The following is a 17,648-nucleotide window of genomic DNA, read 5'->3' as shown; positions in this document are numbered from 1 at the left end:
TGGGAAAATTCACGTAGCAGGTGCGGATAATCGTTTTATTCACAAAGCCGAGCCCGCTCGATTCGCGGAACCTAACTTCAAATCGACCCCAACACCTAAGTAGCCTTGTCCATTTCGAAATTGGTCAATTGCCAACTTGAATTGTATAAGCTGGTAGAGAAGGTCATCAAAAGCCGAGCTATAGCACTTAGAACTGTCAACACGTAGCAAAATATTTTGCAAATTGCTAATTGAATAAAAAATTGGATTGGTTTGTTTGGATTGAAAGAGAGACCCTTAACCGTTCCATGCAGGAAAAAATATTCTAGTATGGTTTTTTTTCTAGTTTAATTAAAAATTGGTTCGAAAAGAGTAAAAGATTAAAACAAGACGGGTTTTTTAAACTAAACTTTCAAACCAATTGAATTACGTAACAACAGCTGGAGATTGTAAAATATAATATAGATATTTTAATATTATCCACTCAACCCATCTCTTTTTTGACGAGTAAGTTAGGTTTACACATACCTGTCTGAAGTTCTCAGTTTTTTTATTATTATTAATATGAATCAACTAATATTGCACGTCATTTTTCTGTTTTAATAAAAAATATTAAACTTAACATCAAATGCTACATTCTTCTTTCAGCAACTTATTAAAGAATCATGCTGATAGCAAATACCGATAGAGAATTTCACACTTACAACTTTCATTAAATATTTTGACTAGATGGTATCACGACAAATGGGTTTAATTAACAGTGTTTAAATATTTGTGATTATAAAGCGTTATTAGTTAGTATAAATATTGAACATTTGAAGGTTCGTTTAAAACTGCTTTGTTGGGTGTATTCACAAATGTTACATCCATAACTAATGTTACATAAGCGTGAATGTCTTTTTCTAACTAATTTATATGGAGACTGTAAGGGAATCATTTAATTTCAGGATTTGTGATGTAAATTATATTGACTTCACTGCAACGCTGCGGTAAAAACCGTCCCAGAACACTTTCATACACGCAAATATTTGATGGCAAACGCCCGTGATAGTGTAACAGTTATTTAAACACGGTTTTGAGCATTTTTCCAAGAACAAAAATTAATATTTCGCTTTTAAAACTGAATGGTACAATTAAGTAATGTTTTTTTCTTCTGAAAGAGTATTTAGAGTTAATTTATCTAAGCATTAACGTTAAATTTTATTAATGGCAAAAGCTATGGACTAAAATATTCAGTATCCTGTCGTTCTAATATGGTTTCAATATTCAGCCTTTAAACGGAGCTACATTGGGATAGACCGAAGTAATTGGCGTTGAAGTAAGAAGCCGATTAATCGTTTCCCCTTTCTTTAATTAGTTCATTAAATTTTTTGTTGGCCCAAGTTATTTTCTAGTTGGCATCATTGATGGCTGAATTATATTTTCTGAATAACGAACGGAATGCGATCAATCAATTTGACTTATGGTCTAAAGGGATGTCTGATGATATGAATCTTTATACTGTCAACGTTTCGTTCAGATCATTTTTCATTTTCCTTTTTCCATTAGATTTTAGTCTGTCAATATGGCAAATATAATTCCTTACAGTATAAGACATAACATTGATAAAACGTTATTGTTCCTAAGAAGAAATGGTTTCGCGTCAATTAAGCGGAAGTCTATACTGTTTTAAACAAAAGGCTGTATTTTTAGACATGTTACTGGAGATAAACATACATTTAATTTCAGTTTATACCTATTTATGGAGTTTTATATATTAAATATTTGTACAATTTGTGTCTGGGGTCGTAACGTTTTTAGACTAGTATTTCTACACAACATTAATAATTATATATTAAACATGCCCCTTTTTACGAATAATGTTTAAAAACGTTTAGTTTTTAAAAATTTTAGGATTAAAAACTTTTTTAAAGAAGTGATAAAGTGCCGATGGGTCATGTAAAACTTCGTGGGTCGTGTCGCGTACGATCCGTGCGTGCTTTACAAAAGTGGTCGATGGTCAAGCGTTTAAACGCTTTTTTGAAATCAGAGTTATTTAGGGCGTAAATAAAAGGGTTAACAGTCGAGTTAATCCAACCTAGCCACACGAGGCTCGCCTGTACCACGTCTGGAATGTAACAACCCTTGCACAAACCCAACAGAAGATAAGTTATCGAGAACGGTAGCCAACAAACGACGAATCCTCCGACCACTACCGCCAATGATTTGGCCACTCGTCTTTCTCTTTGGAATGCCGCTCTTTCGTAACCTTCCTTCCGGTGTAAGGGTGACGATCTCTTCATAGTTCTGAAGAATATCACAAAGTAAAATAACATCACTCTCTTTTAGTTTTGAGCCCTTTGGAGTTGGAAACGAATGTTCTGCCCCTTGCAACTGGGCACCTTTTCCCCAATTTTTGTGTGTGAAATTTTGTTATAAACAAAGTTCTCGCATTTCAAATTTTTCACTACATCTTTATCGCGAATAGTAATTAATTTTTAAATGAAATTTGAAGGAGTGAATTGCAAAAGTTCCTTTACTTTATTTTTAATTTGTATTAAGTTTAGGAATAAATGAATTTGGTTCAATACCTGCTTCTTGTTCGGTGGGAACCTCCGGAATTGACCACATCTGGTTCACTTTTAGAGGCAACCCCCGCTTCTGAGGAGCTGATCTGATGGATTGACTGTTGTTGGTGGACACTTACACGTGACCAGCTACGACTGACCTGTGTTTTAATATAAAAACGGTAAAATACCATTCATTTTAAAATAGATCCACTTTTTAATATGAATTTTTTATGTCAACCAAAAGCTATAGAAAACAAAAGTATAAGCTGGGATGTAACGCCTTTTTTAACCAATATTTGAGAAGTCAATAACCAACTTTTCAAAATCAAAAATTGTGCCAAACCAAAAGATAAATCTACTGCTGAAACTAATTATTCATAGTTGTTTATGGACCAATTTATACGATTTTAAGTAATGTAGTCCAAGAAGACATCATTTCATGTCAAAATACTAATAAAAGGCAACGAAAAAAAAACCCCCAAGGCTTGGGCCGATATTGATCTTTATACTTATGTGACAAGGTTTCTGATTTAGAAAAATAACCAAAAACTTTCGTGAATTATGCCGAAGAGTGCGTTAAATTTTCAAATATATTCTTGGTTTTCGAATCCGTCTTATTACTTCGTCATCCCTAGGGCCTAGCTGCCAATGACAGAGATAAATCAGTTCAAAGACAGACCCGAAAACATACAAATAAAAAATATGGTAATAGAGAAGATTTTTATATCCCAACACTTTTCTTTCAAGTTTTATTTCAAATTTTTTGGATCACTCGAATTCGTAATATAAAAAAGGGAAAAATATTTTGACTTTCTAGATCAAATTTCGAAGAATTCGACAAATATTTATTCGATTTCGTATAGGAATATGTCGAAGAAAGGTATTTTAGAAATTTAATGAGGTTGGAAAAATAAGGCTTGCGCTTTTCAACTCAAAATAAGTAAAAGCAGTATTTTTAATTAGGGCACTCATAATTATTAAATTGACCAAGGCTTAAGGTGGATATTCTGTTCCCACAGTTTGATTATTATTAGAGTTCAAATTTGTATCCTGAGTTCAATATTTAAAATAAAATGGTTCAGTTTAGCCTCGATATTCGTAAGAATTTGGGACCCTCTTTTGGGTTTTGTTTGGTTTAGTTTGAGAAAATGGATATTATTCAATATGTAAAAGAGGTTAAAAAGCCAAAAACAGACGGGAATTGTGTTTCAAGAATAATATTTCATATTCTGGAAATTTCAGTTGCCTGACTTTAGAGCAACAAAAGTTATTCAAATATTTGTAAATGTTTTTGGGCACCATACAAAAACAAAATTTTCTTTGTATGGCCATATTGACTGAAGGAGCCAATAGAAAAACAGAAAGACGCGCTTGAATTTCAACTTATTTTCACAGGAAGTCACTTGAAACATTTCATTCCTTTTAAACCGCAAACTTAAACCGTCTCTAGCCAGTACATTATTCATTAAACCAAACATTGTTGTTGAAAGAAGTAAAATAAATTCACATAATGATTTTTTAAAACCTAATTTTAAAATTGTAATATTCACTGGAAAAAGACTGGTTAAACAGAGGCAAAATAGAAAACATTATAGTGATTTGATTTTTAGTAATATATGAGGTTCAACTTCAAATAGACTGATAATGTATTTAAAATTTAGCAAATGGGTTTCTGAAATACAGAGTTACAAAAGGCCTTTGTCGACAACATAGTAACCAGTAAAATACCAAATTTGCGATGGAGTATAGGCTCCGTTTCAATCAAACATTTATGGAATTTCTATATCTAGTCGCTTATGGTATTAATTGCAATAAGAGCATTTCGAAATCAATGCTTACACAAGGTAATAATACAAATCCAAGGGATCAGCGGGATAGATTAGGGCTGAAGTTATTGTAAGTCAGATTCTCTCAGTCAAAGTCTCATCTCGAAACGAGAAAGATAATCTATACGTTGTACAGTAAGCCACATTTAAACACCTTAAATTATAGCGCGGCTCCTGTGGATCCCCTACAAGGGGACTTTCCTCCTGAACTCCGGGTTTGGCTTGGCGAAGGCTAGTGGGCGGGATTTATACATGCAGGTATAAATCCCGCCCACAAATGTCTCTAGCTTCACCAAGCCAAAACTGGAGTTCGCAAGGAAAGTCAACTTGTAGGGAATCAAAGGGCTGCAACTATGTTATAGGTGCCTCGGAGAATTGGGGTAAAAAAAATTTTCTCTTATCGAGGGGAGGAACTCGATTGGATATCTATGTCAAAACTTTTACAACTGAAGTCTTTGCCGGAAAAAAAAGCTATTCCCTTGGAGTTGTATTAATGACTAGTGATACAACTGAAACGAAATACTTACTGGATGGCTTGATTTCTCGCTCAAAACTTCTTCAGTAGTTGTAGAATCAGGGTCGCCTTTTTTATGTGAAGCTGTGGACACTGAGACAATGGTTTGCATTCTACCCGGTTGGTTTCCGTTATTGGCCGCTGCAGCCGCCGCGATCTCGGCGTCGTAAAAGCCAGAAGAGGAGCTTTCAGGAGCAGCATCTGATCGTTTTTTGTCTTCCTGAAATGACAGAAAAATCCTTTTATTAATGTTTAAGTTTAGGTTAGATTTGTTCGCTGATCTGTCGAAAAAACAAGAACCATTAAAGGCCTAAAAGTAAAAAAAATCCTATTTGATTTATAGATTTTCAAAATAGTATTTTCCTATTTAAATCCATTTTAAGGATGATAACACTGCTCTACAATCTCTAATGTCTATCGATCGTATAAATCATGTCAAAACTAATTCGAATATAAATTTATGACATTATGTTGTAATCAATTAACCTACATATTTTTAGTATTCCATCTGTTAAAGCCATTATCTCGTTCAATATTAATATTCTAATTTCTTTTAAAGTTACGTTTATTCATTTTCAAATAATAATTAGATACTAGGCCTAGCACACATACCTGTCTGTTAAGGTATTGCTATCGGCTAAAGTTACGGTTTGTTTAGTTGCTTGAATCTCGAGTTAAAAAAACCAATAACAAGGCCTCTAAGCGAGCTAGTCAAAGAGTCCTTATCTCAAGGCGCTTTTCGTGGGTTAGTTTCGAGTCCTCAGGGAGAGAACTTCAGAATAACATTTTAGGAAAAGCCAATCCCTTTTGCTTTTCTTAGTATCTCAGTTTAGTTTTTAATACCTGTTCGTTTTAACCTAATTTACTGAAGCGATTTTCTCAAACGCTCATCTTAAATTAAATTTACGTAATTCTGACTTTAATGAACCCAGCTCCCACGTAGCTAAGAGGTTGAGAAAACATTTTCTTTGCATATTCATTCCTTATCTCTACGATAAGTCTTCATTCATACTTGCTCTAATATACAAGGATGGTTTTTGATTGGATGTAACGTTTCACGTGTTATGTTTACTGTTTTGAAAAATTTCCATTGAATTAAAATCCGTGTACTTAGTATGGCTTTAAAATTTAAACGGGATCCTTAAAATAGTTCATTTTACGAAAAATAAACAGTTTCTAAGGGTGGTTTTCATTTCCATAAAATTTACAAGTCTTGGAAAAACACGTTAAGTACTATGCTTTGCATTTTGAATCCCGCTACATTTTTCGTCATAATGGATATAGTTTTGTGCAAAAATTTCCTTTGCCGATTAATTTTATCAAGGTTTAAAATATTGCAGTAACTAAATAAATGTAAATAAATTCTATGATCCCCGAAAAACGTGTTAATGCATAGAACGGAACTTAGTTCCTCCCTTTCGCTGATCTCAGCTAGGAAACTAATTACCGAAGAGTTCGATTCTTCAAATCCCCAAAACTCGTAAACCTCCCAGAGGAAGATTGATGCTTTTGCCAAGTGGGTGAGAACTTCCAGCACAAACACCTTTTCGACATTCTGAAAAGGAGTACGTGATTTCTGATTACATTTTGTTTTCGGTACCAGGTCGTGCAGCGCCCCCTAAAACAGGCTTCCCGCATAGCTCGTAATTTCCTTTCAAAATCGATTTCAATTCCAAATTTAAACGGCGTCGGTACATCAATTATAAAATCCCTCCATTATGACATAGAAATTTAATTAAAATTGCGATAAACATCACCCTATTTCAATTTCTAAAGAGCGTCAATCATTTGTTAAATCAGAACATTTACGAAGTTTAAGTGTATTACTTATATTTGTAAAGTATTCGTTTTTTTATTGAATTATGCTGAAAGTTTAAAAATAACCATTCATTACACTTTAATTTTAAGTAATCTGACACCTGAATGATATAACTTGACTTAAATAGGAGTTGTACTAATAATACCCTTCAATTTATTTACAAAATTAGCAATCCCATGCCGACCATTTGATACGTAAGCTTAGGTCTTCAAGAAATGGAACGGGATTAGGGTTTAGAATTTCTACTAAGCTCACGTTGCTGAAGGTACCATGACGTATCAAATGGAGGTGTTGGACACTTAGCGAAACTTCGTAGTGTAATAGCACTCAGCATAATTTAGTGGACTATAAATCCTGGATGGTGCACGAAACTAACTTAGATTGGAATTTTTTGGTGTTTAAATGGCATCAAAAATTCTCTTTCATAGCTTCACCTGTCAGTGAAGTTGCTAGAAAGTCAAACGAAATCAGATCTTGACGTCATTAGGACTCTGCCAAATTCTGATTTGGTAGTTGGGAAAACGTCTGGGAGTATAGGCTTTGAAATCGTGGAGTTTTAATGGGATTTAAAATTATAATAAATTTTGAAGATTTGTTCTTTAAGAAACTTTTAAAATATTCTCTTTGACTGCCTCTAACCCTTTGAAATCTTCTTCCTTTCGTTATTATATTTAAAATTATATTTCTTGAACCAGAAACTTTCATTTTCTATTTATATCTAGGCTATTGAAACTTTATAATATATCTTAAACTACTTTGTAAATAAGCAACCCCTCGGACAAGGAAACCAATTGGGAACAGGATCAGTTAGACGTGCGCTCGTCTTACAACATTGGGAACTGAAGGAACTTGGAGCGGAGTAAGGTATAAGATAGTTAAAACATCCTGCGGTTTGGCGAGTAAAGTCACCGTTAACGAGAAGCCTTGTTATAAAAGGGCTAATTGATAGATGAAGTATCTCGACAGATTTATTAGAACTTTAGCATAGAGCGTGGATACTTAAGCCTAATTAATCGGATAGGGAGTTTCAGAAAGAGGATTTCTCGGAGCTTTCAGAACAGCCAGATAATTAAGCCTCGTATACAGAACAGGTCCCATAAAGTATCTAGTATTAGGTTTACTCGAAATAATGGTTATGGAACCAATATTTGCGTAATTAATTTAAATATGTCGTCAACAGGCACAGGGAAAATTACAATGTAATATCAGATCAATTCCCTATGAAATTGAAACCGATTGAATGTTTTATAATTGTGTATTTAAATCTCGAACTTACTTTAACTACAATTCCTCAACCATAATTTCAAGGAACACTGCATGGTAGATCATATAAAATTTAACGAATATTGTTTATTCACAGTAATTCCAAAACGCAAACTAAATTATAATTAAGTTTAATGATGAAAATCCTATGCGATGGTTTACATAAACTAAGTATAGTGATGATGTAAATGAATGTACATATTTTGTAAATAATTTTCTCAAAGTGGATTTGAAACCATACGCATATTTCGCAAGTAGAACTAGGCCTACCACTGAAATGGATTTTAATTATAAAAACCGTTTGAGCATCAGCAAATTTGCACTATAAATTATTAAAATTGTTAACTCTCTTCAGGTTTAATGTAATTAAATTTGTGAACCATAAATTCCAAAATTTTGCAAATTTGAACTTAATTAAATGGGGATAAAAGCTACCAACTCGTTTAACTACCGCTGCTAAATCGTTTAAACTTCAAAGCAATCTTGTTGAATAAGGATTTTGCTTGGACTGAGATTTAAGTCTAAAACTAAAAATATTAGAAAGTTTAACCAATGAAACGGAGGAAAAACAAAGGATAAAAAATTGTCAAGACTGACAACTGAAAGTTAGACGATAAGTCTCGCGCTTTTTCCACTTTAGTTTTTTACTGTTCACCTCTGAAGGTAAACAGTTGATAAAGCAAAAGACAGAATTAAGTGCCAGGAAGTAACGCGACAGCCTAAGAGTAGACAAGGCTATACAAGTTGACTTTTTCACAGCAAAAAACTGTATCGTTTCTCGCACTGAAGTTACCAAACTATATAAACCCCGATAGATGGTACTAATTGGTAAAAGTTCATTTGAATTACCTGAACAAGTACTGCTTGTCTCTTGTGGGCGGCCACAAATATTCTCCAATAGACGTAGATCATGAGAACACAAGGAATGTAGAAAGATCCGAGAGCCGAGTAAATTACGTAGCCTTGGTCGCTGTTGTATGTGCATTTCGACGAGTTCGACCGACCCATTTCGTGCCAGCCAAAGATCAAGGGTGGAAACGTGATCAGAGCCGAAAGAATCCAAGCCACAGCCACCATAATCAACGCTAAAGTAACTGAAGCGAAATATAATGAAAAGCAATGAGGTTAGTTATCTTTTGTAAACGTCTGCTTTTCTTTCTTGACAAATAACCCGTGCGGTGAAAAAAACCGATAATGTAGGGCTCTTCCCAACTTACTCAGGCAAAAAAACTAAACTGTCTTTGAGAATGTGACAATCTTGGAATTGCGTGTAGAATTGTAACTATTAGGGATTTTTTAGGTTTTCCCATATCGTAACTATTCATAGAGTGTACAACATTAGCGTTGCATATTGGTTTTCACCAACAAAACATTCCTGAACGTTCCTTTTCCAGCTAAAGAACTGATATCGTATAGCTAGGAACGAAGGAAGCACCGAGAAATACTATGACAAAATGGGGTTGTTGCAATGGAGTCTTAATGAAGCACAGTTTTCTATGCATTCACTCAAATTTTCTTTCATTGAGACTCGGTTTCATCAACAACGCTAAGGTTTCACTATAACGTAACGTACGAAGCAGATTTTCCATCTCACTATAAAAATAGTGTCAAGACACATTCTCCTTATGCGCAGTAAGGAAAGTGAAATAGGTACACTGCCTTATTTGATTCTTAGAGTCAATTTAAGTAAAAGGTCAAAGTGACTTCAATGACGTGTTAAATTGGCTGATACGTTGAAACAATTAAGGGTAACTTACCACTTCTTTTCAAGACGTACGTAAGTGGTGACGTGATGGCGAAGTAGCGGTCGAGACTGATGCAACACAAGTTGAGAATGGAAGCGGTGCAAAGAAGAACGTCCAAAGCAACCCACAGTTCGCACACCTCGCGACCTAGGACCCAATCGTTGGTCACTAAATCGATGACCGCTATTGGCATAACTAATAGACCAACTAACAGGTCTGACACGGCCAAAGAGACGATAAAATAGTTTGTGACCGTGCGCAAACGCCGTGTCGTAACCACGGCCAACACCACTAAAGTGTTTCCCACTATTGTCATCACTATTAGGCAACACAGAAAGATAACCAACACAATTGTTCCAGGATCACTCAACATCAACGGCAACTCCTCGTCCAACTTAATCAAATCCTCACTGTCTTCGTCCATGGAGCTAAAATGATAAACAGAAACGTTTGTTTAGATTATGATTGTAAAATACATCTCAAAGAGCATTCACTACTTCATAGTAACGTTAAGGCAAAATTTTAACGCTTTAATACAACCAGAGGTAATGATATTTTGAAAGCACGATGTCTACCTCGTGCGTTTTTGTATTTCCGCATTTATTTTAAAGCGTAATAGTTGGCTACTCTATAATTTGAATTTTTTTACTTTTTAGCATTTAGTGCTGAGTAGAAAATCATTCATAAGTTTTTAATTTTACGCCACAGTTCTTTCTGTATACATTAAAGTGAATTTAATATGAAAGAGGAGGAATAAATTAATCAGTTTGAAACCTTTTGTTTGCCAATTATACGGATTAAAAAGTAAAATGAGATCCTGGTAGCAGAATTTGTAACTATTTAATGCTAGAGTTCTTTCAGTATACAAAAATTTAAATTAAAAAGAGTATTACGTTAATCAGTTTAAAACCTTGACTTTTGTTTGCCAATTGTACGCATTGAAAAGTAAAATGAGATTCTAATAGTAACATTTGTAAATATTTAATTTGCCCCTTTCATTAATATAAATTAATTAAACTTTAGTAGAGGTATAAAGTCTTTTAGTTTTAAGGTAGTGTAAGCAAAGGGTTGGTTACTATAGCAAACATCCTGTGTCTCTTACACCTCAGGCAGTTTAAATTTATTTAGCTTTATTCCCCAAAGTATCCATGCAGTGTATGTACTGTCGTAAGTCTATTATTAAAGGGCCTTGTAAGTGAAGTCAAGCATTTTGTGAGCACGTCAACTTTAGGCTCTTAGTTGTCTTTAATCATCTCTTAACTTTTTCGACAATGGTAAAGTTTTATGGTTTAGTGATAAGATGGATCTTTATTATGAAATTAAATTAACAAATATAAACTAAAATTCTAACTACAATCCGGTTGAAACACCACTTTTAAATGGAACATTGGTAATCGAGTTTTGAAAGTTATTTCTTTGAAGACTTATTTTTAATAGAGTACTACCCTAGAGGATTACCCTAGTTTTAGGACATCTAGAAGTACTTATTTTATTCCCCGAAATAACTCGGACTATTCTAGTTGAATAAAGAGACGCATGGAGTCGCCTCAGCAAGCACTTTCAGACAATATAAAGCTGTATATTCACTTATGGGAATATTTCCCAATAGACTTATGAGGATATTAAAATCCGCCTTAACTTGGGAAAATTATAGCCTGGTGTAGGTTTTCCATTGTAGCCGGTTTAATAGTTTAACTTTGCAAATATTTTCAGAGAATATCGCTAAAATCAATCCCACCGATAAAATGCATCGCAGACAAAAAGCTGGCGGAGTTCCGTTTATCGGTCGTTGTAGAAAGAAATATTCCGGTACTTGGAAGCATTGTTTAAATTTCGAGCCTACAAAGGGTCTTGAAGTTTTCTTTAATAACTCTCGAAAAACAAACGGCCCATCGTTTAATTAAGGACAAACCCGCTGAGCTCCACTCGCGAATTTTCTCATAAGCAACCACGGGGACGAGCCCTTTCAAGATTACGTCTACCATATAAAACTCAATGATCATATTTTCCTTTTATATCGCTAAAGATTTCTGAAGTCTTGGTGGTTGCGCTATATCATAAGTAAATCAAACTCTAAGTGCCTATTTATCACTGTTCGTTGGGATGTCCACATCCATTTTCCTTTGCTAGAGAGCGCGTCAAAAACGAACGAAAGTGGCGCCGTCCGCTGCTAAGAGGCAAGCGCAGCGCATCTTCAAGGACTAAATTATTCTTCCATCTATTATACCTCTCTTCTTATTGGTTGCGAGACGTGATAAAGGCCATCAAATGAGAGATGTTCTCTAGAACAAGAGATGTTTTTGTTATTCGCAAGTTTTCATACTGATGTTACGCTAAATGAAGCCATTTTCTTGGGGCATATATACCTCGTTCGGACATACAACTACTTAGAAGTTTACGTACTTATGGTTATTGGTGAAGTCTTTGATCTTATGCTTGGAGAGACTGCAGCCTTCAACAATCGGGCCTTCTCGATACCAAGCCAAGTTTTAGAATGCTAATTAAGAACTAATAAGGATTTACATAATTTAGGACCAAGCCGCTTAATTTTTCTTTCAACTTGATATTATTTATAACGTTAAATTTTCCCGAGAGTTAAGACCCAATCAAAAATTTATAAATAGTAACACTTAGAATTGCTTGTTAGATCCTAGCTCCAAGTAATGTATCGCAATGTGAGTTGGTATTAGGGTCGGGTAGAAATGTCGTTTTGTTTAAGTACAATCTGCCCTGATATTTTGACAAGTTAAAGAGGAAGAGCTAGACAAAGACGAAGAATACCAGGCTTGTTTCTTCTAATGAAACGTTTGAACCATGATTAACATTCCTAAGTAGTTAAGATTTATATATATAAATGAATAATATACTATGGGATAATATAGTTTTATAATCATTTTAAAGTATGTCTGAGTAAAGCAAGGGTTATTTAAAATTGAAATATAAAACTAATTATATATAATATGAATCTTTAGCTTCAAAAGAAGGAGCTCCTTTTTCCCGTAAGCCCATCAAAGAATTTTTTCTCCAAAACTCGTTAATCTTCTTCAAAATAAAATTTAAATTAAAGATTGATTTTCGTGAATGTGAAATTTTCCGTTTTACTACTATCAGAACTTATTAATCAACTTCTTTATTTTTCTTTTTTTGAAGAGGAAGTTCTTTTCTATTTTTCCGAAAGTATATTATGCACTAAAAGGAAGAGACGAAACTAACTTAAATACTTCTATCTTTGTAGGTATAACTTCAAATTTAACTTTCAGAGAGTCTATACTTTTCAAAAACCTAATTTATACTTTTCCATCTATTTCATTTACAAACTTTTATCAACTTTAATAGACTTTATCAAAGTTTGAAATCAGTATTTGTAATCATTCCGTCATTAGGTCTGGAAAGATAAATTTTATTTAAATCATTTTGTAATTAGATTAGGATATCCTTTAAGAACAAATGCAAGGACATTATCTCCTTGGCGCTGATACAAGATCTTAGAATCCGATCAGAGTAGTGCCGTTTAAGAGCTGAATTTGATCTTTTCTTTTAATATTCGAGAATCCAAGCTCCTTCGTGATTTTTTTCCAATGAAACTGATACCAATTTTTTTATTTAAACACATTTACAATTCCTAAGATCCATCTAGCCCCCCGCATCCGATGTCGGAATTCCTTTGCAGTACTGTTTTTTATCGTTTCATTGCTTCTTTGAGCATGATATTCTTTTCCCTTGACAATTTATGACTATGAGAAATTTATAGCAGCTCTAAGGAATTCCCGCCCTTGCAAATGATGAAACGCATTGCGTATGGGTAGTAACTTCGGGTAGACGTGACACGTGATAAACTTAAAATCTCCTGATTGGCTGGCGCATAAAGGGGAAGAAAATACTAAGGGGAGTTGTCCGTATGAATCCTTTGAGACATGATGGTTGCTCATTCATTTTATCTATCTGTTGTTGCCATCTATTCATTCCTGTGACTGTTGAGACAGAATTTCTTAGTTTTGTTAAGAACGTTAAGGCTTAGTTTATTCCTTTTATTGTTTAGTTGCTTGGAACTGAAAATTTTATACTGTTAATTTTAAGTTTAACAGGAATTTTTAGATCAAATGTTTCGTATGAAATCTGGCACAACTGGTGAATCCAAATCCCCTTTGTGTTTACTCCATCCTTTCTCTTTATTGTCCCAGTCAATCAGTCTAGCTTTAAAGATTATTACGTAATCAGAACGACACTTTGACCCCAGTTAATACCCATCCACAATGTACACCGACATTTGAAGCTAGGATCAACGGAAGACAGTCCAACCATTCCAACGTGCAACAGTCAAAATATTTCTGTTTTTATAGTTACTTTTATACTTTCCTTATCAACTTAGTTTTTCTATTTGCTTCTGCTACACGTTTCCACAAGACATGAACATAAATAACTATGGATACCTGTCAAAACTACGCCTAGGAACACTTGTATCAACTTGGTATCAAAATGTCTAACAGTTTTAATCAATTTAGGTCATTGAACGTACCGTAGACATTAACCAGTTAGAAGTTTAATAGTGGAGTGCAAGACCTCCGCCCGATTTTCGAATAAATTTTGACGATAGAGAAAAGACCCGTGGAATCGTTAATTAGCGGAGTCTAGCCTAGTAACTTAATTACCGCTTGAATCTCTGATACAACGAAGATATTTTCCAGCTCGCTAGTTTAGAATTTCACTAAAGAAAGGAAAGACCTAAAGCAGATGCAAAACTTTCTTTAAACACAATCGGAGAAGTAAAAATCAATGTGATTTAACTCAGTACCACCACTAGTGAGTGTACAGTTCTGTCTGAATGAATTCTGTTTGATCTTCAAAGAAGAGAGGGAAATTGTGTCGGTAAAAATGGACTTAAAAGCCCGAAGGATCAAAGAAAATCCTATTCGAATGTGATTTCAAAGAAGGAAATTTCTAAGGAATGAATGATCTAAAGCTTCGAGATACTTACATCGTAAAACAAGAAAAATGCCACAATTATTTCCTTACTTGTGTGTAATGCGACTATATACCATCCTCAAATAAATACTCCTTGTCCGTAAAAAAATAAAATAAGCAAACTGTCTCAACGTTTTAACTTTAAGTACTAGCTGCAATGTTTTTAGTTTTTGACGACTGGTCCTAAACTCAGTATGATATATTTTTGAAACATACACCTCGTGACGCTATGGGACGATTCTGACACTGCCAGACGAAAAGGTAAAAGAAAATAGAATCTAAAATAACTTCGAGAGTGGTTTTCAAGAAATATGAAAAAGTATCAAAAGGTATAGCATACGGGATCTTTTCACCTATACTTTAAAAGGTCTAGAGTAATATTCAAATCTCTGGATCACTTTCTGGTAAAGTGCTTTAAAGCAGCCTAGTATACTCAAATTAATTTTCAATGCAAATGATGAACCTTTTGGCTATGGTAATTGATCCTTTCTTGGCGTTAAGAAGCGGGTCATTCCCATGAATCAGTTAAATCAGATTTACATCACAATTACAAATATTAGTGGGAGTATTTATTTTTTAATGTTTCCCGAGTTAATTCGCATTTTAAAAATTAAATATTAGGCCTATCTTTAAATTAATTAAATTAAACCAAAATTAAAAGATACAGACCCTACATAATCAGATTGGAAGTAATACGTACCTTTAAAACCAAAATAAAACATTAAGTACGACAAAGTTATACTTTCTGTTAAACTTGTACAATGGCGATAACGAAACTTGACATAGCAGGCGTGCTAATTATATAACACGTTAAATAAAAAATCGTTGTAAGAGAAAACGCCTCTTATCAGTCTTAATTACTTTATACGGAGGTACGAGCTTTGCCCTTACAATGTCAAAATCTTACATTAATTACAACGGATCCCCTTAAACAGGTCAGTTAAAAGTTAAGTACAAAATCAACACGCCTCTTAGTATCCCATTTTTTCCACTTGCCTTATAGACTTCGAAACACTTGAAAATCTAACTAATTTTCAATAAAAAGTTTGACAAATTACCTTATAGTGGTGATGTATCCATTTTACTGAAAAACCTTTAGAAACGTTTCTTCAAAGTGTATCTAAAGTATATTTACTATCTATCCATTCATTTATTTTTAACTGTAAAAACCATCATCGTACGTGCGTAAGTCACATTTCTCTCGCCGAATAATTATTTTGTTCTTCGCCGCTGTGCAAAATCCTGTCAATTAAAACAATGTTTTAAAGTTGAAAGATGCCACAAAGTACTTTGGATCGCGGAGAAAGTTCGGAAGATGTAACTATCTACAGCAGTGTACTTCGCTTGGTCCGAGTCGAGTGCACAGCGGGGCAAATTTTTGCGTGGGAAAATTCTCCCGCGAGTTATTGAAGAGAGGGTCGCCCCAGTCGTCTATTGATTTGACTTTGGCGCGCCTCACTCGACAGTCCTTAAGGCCTAGCGCTCACCTTTGCCTAAACGTACCACCAGTCGACCACCGACCATTAAGAGATTTGCCAGGACAAAGTACGGATGCTTAGAGTTGGTTTGCTTTATCGATTACTGCGGATGATTTAACCACCGTTAACTGCGGTTGACCAAGAACTCTCCTTGTGTTGGTTAGATTCGTCGCGGACTCTGATAGCCTAATACCATTCGATTTCTCTTATCACGTCACCTCGTCCACCATTGAAAAAGTCGTTAATTTCCCATCTCTCTTCTCAATGTTGACATATTTCCTAAGAAATACGAGGTCGAAATCGAATTGCGTTTAGAAAGTTCACAAAACTTAAGTAAGCATTCTGCCATAGATTCATAATCACACTCTGATCAATTTCTAATGAGCATTGCATTTGCCAATTACAGAACTCCGCCTACATTAAATTTTGGTGTGGTATTTGATAGAATTGAAATTATAATTAAGTTTACGTATTTTGACGAGACGCAATTAGATCAGAAAATTAACAAATTGTCTTAATTAATTGAGTAGTTGACAAATTCGTGGTGTAAACGGAATTTACGATACTACTGCTGATATACTCTGACATACAGTGGCTGTGTCCGAATCATTACTAAAAATGTTTAGTGGTCGTTTACTTTCACGAACCGCATTATGCCCTAATGGCGACTTTAACTTGTTTAGTTTCCACTCTCAGTATATACAAGGGCCTGCAAATCCCATCTTCAATTGGTGTTGTCTCCAAAGGTTCCGCACCATCATTCGCTTCCTCCAAGAAACGCAGGCTGGAAATGAAATGGTTCGTGACTTGTAATGGTCCTCCAATTAAACAGCGTAACCCGCCTCATAGATAGCGCGACTGTGACGCACCTTTTCATATCCAATTTGACTCATTTAGATAAAAATGCGGACGCCCCGTGTTTTCCAAGAATAATTAAAAGATTGGGTGTAATGGTAGGAGTCCCAGATGTTCGCGACATTCCCTAAAAGTTGCGCGATTTCGGACTTAATAACCTTCAATCAAAAATGGAAGCGATTATGAAGGTTTTCAGATTGAACATAAAAGCTTCCGACATTATATTTGAAATATTTGAAAAAGTTATAAATGGATGTATTTCTATAAGATGAATTTCGTATTATTTAAATGATACCCTTGTCTATTCGGGACTCCAAATATATAAACCAAACTATTTTGATCTTGCTCTACTCGAACCTTGTTTTAGGCAATGTATTTTGGTTAATTGCAATTTGGGAGGTCGGACGAAAGGCAGGGTACTAATCAGTTTCACGCAACGTTATGCACCCCTGCGCTATTCCATTTTCCAAGATAGTTACTAACCCGTCTATACTCATGGACTAGCTAACATCGTAAGTAAAATAACTCAGATAAAAGTGCAACACTTCAAGACGAAGCCGTCATACTCATGGAGAAATGAGCCAGCAATGTGATTCGCAACTATACTTCCAAACAACCAGAATTTTTTCACCCCAATGATTCATCCAATCACCTAAAT

At 34.6% G+C, this 17,648-nt stretch overlaps 1 protein-coding gene across 1 annotated transcript; it reads right to left on the bottom strand.

Moving 5' to 3' along the window:
• Nucleotides 1-1,902: 1,902 nt before the first annotated feature.
• Nucleotides 1,903-9,903, bottom strand: LOC149654300 (5-hydroxytryptamine receptor 1A-like). The gene is made up of 5 exons (XM_089845190.1): nucleotides 9,708-9,903; nucleotides 8,800-9,044; nucleotides 4,882-5,088; nucleotides 2,550-2,686; nucleotides 1,903-2,265 (listed from the first exon to the last, which is right to left on the bottom strand). The coding sequence occupies exons 1-5, from the start codon at nucleotides 9,886-9,888 to the stop codon at nucleotides 1,914-1,916; spliced, it is 1,122 nt and encodes a 373-aa protein (XP_089701316.1). The 5' UTR covers nucleotides 9,889-9,903; the 3' UTR covers nucleotides 1,903-1,913.
• Between the last annotated feature and the right edge of the window lie 7,745 nt (nucleotides 9,904-17,648).

Source organism: Phalangium opilio, unplaced genomic scaffold (assembly GCF_054372755.1).
Source record: "Phalangium opilio isolate 3A_F unplaced genomic scaffold, DU_Popi_V2 ptg000079l_1, whole genome shotgun sequence".
Taxonomy (NCBI): domain Eukaryota; kingdom Metazoa; phylum Arthropoda; class Arachnida; order Opiliones; family Phalangiidae; genus Phalangium; species Phalangium opilio.
The sequence above is the reverse complement of the archived record's forward strand: the minus strand, read 5'-3'. Positions and strand labels throughout refer to the sequence as shown.

What these genes read in the sequence shown, in the direction of transcription:
- LOC149654300 (XM_089845190.1), bottom strand. Translation starts at nt 9,888, where the DNA reads ATGCCAATAGCGGTCATCGATTTAGTGACCAACGATTGGGTCCTAGGT. An exon ending in GACAAGCAGTACTTGTTCAG is followed by an intron (nt 5,089 to 8,799) that starts GTAATTCAAATG and finishes CTGTCATTTCAG; the next exon opens with GAAGACAAAAAACGATCAGA. An exon ending in TCCCACCGAACAAGAAGCAG is followed by an intron (nt 2,266 to 2,549) that starts GTATTGAACCAA and finishes GATATTCTTCAG; the next exon opens with AACTATGAAGAGATCGTCAC.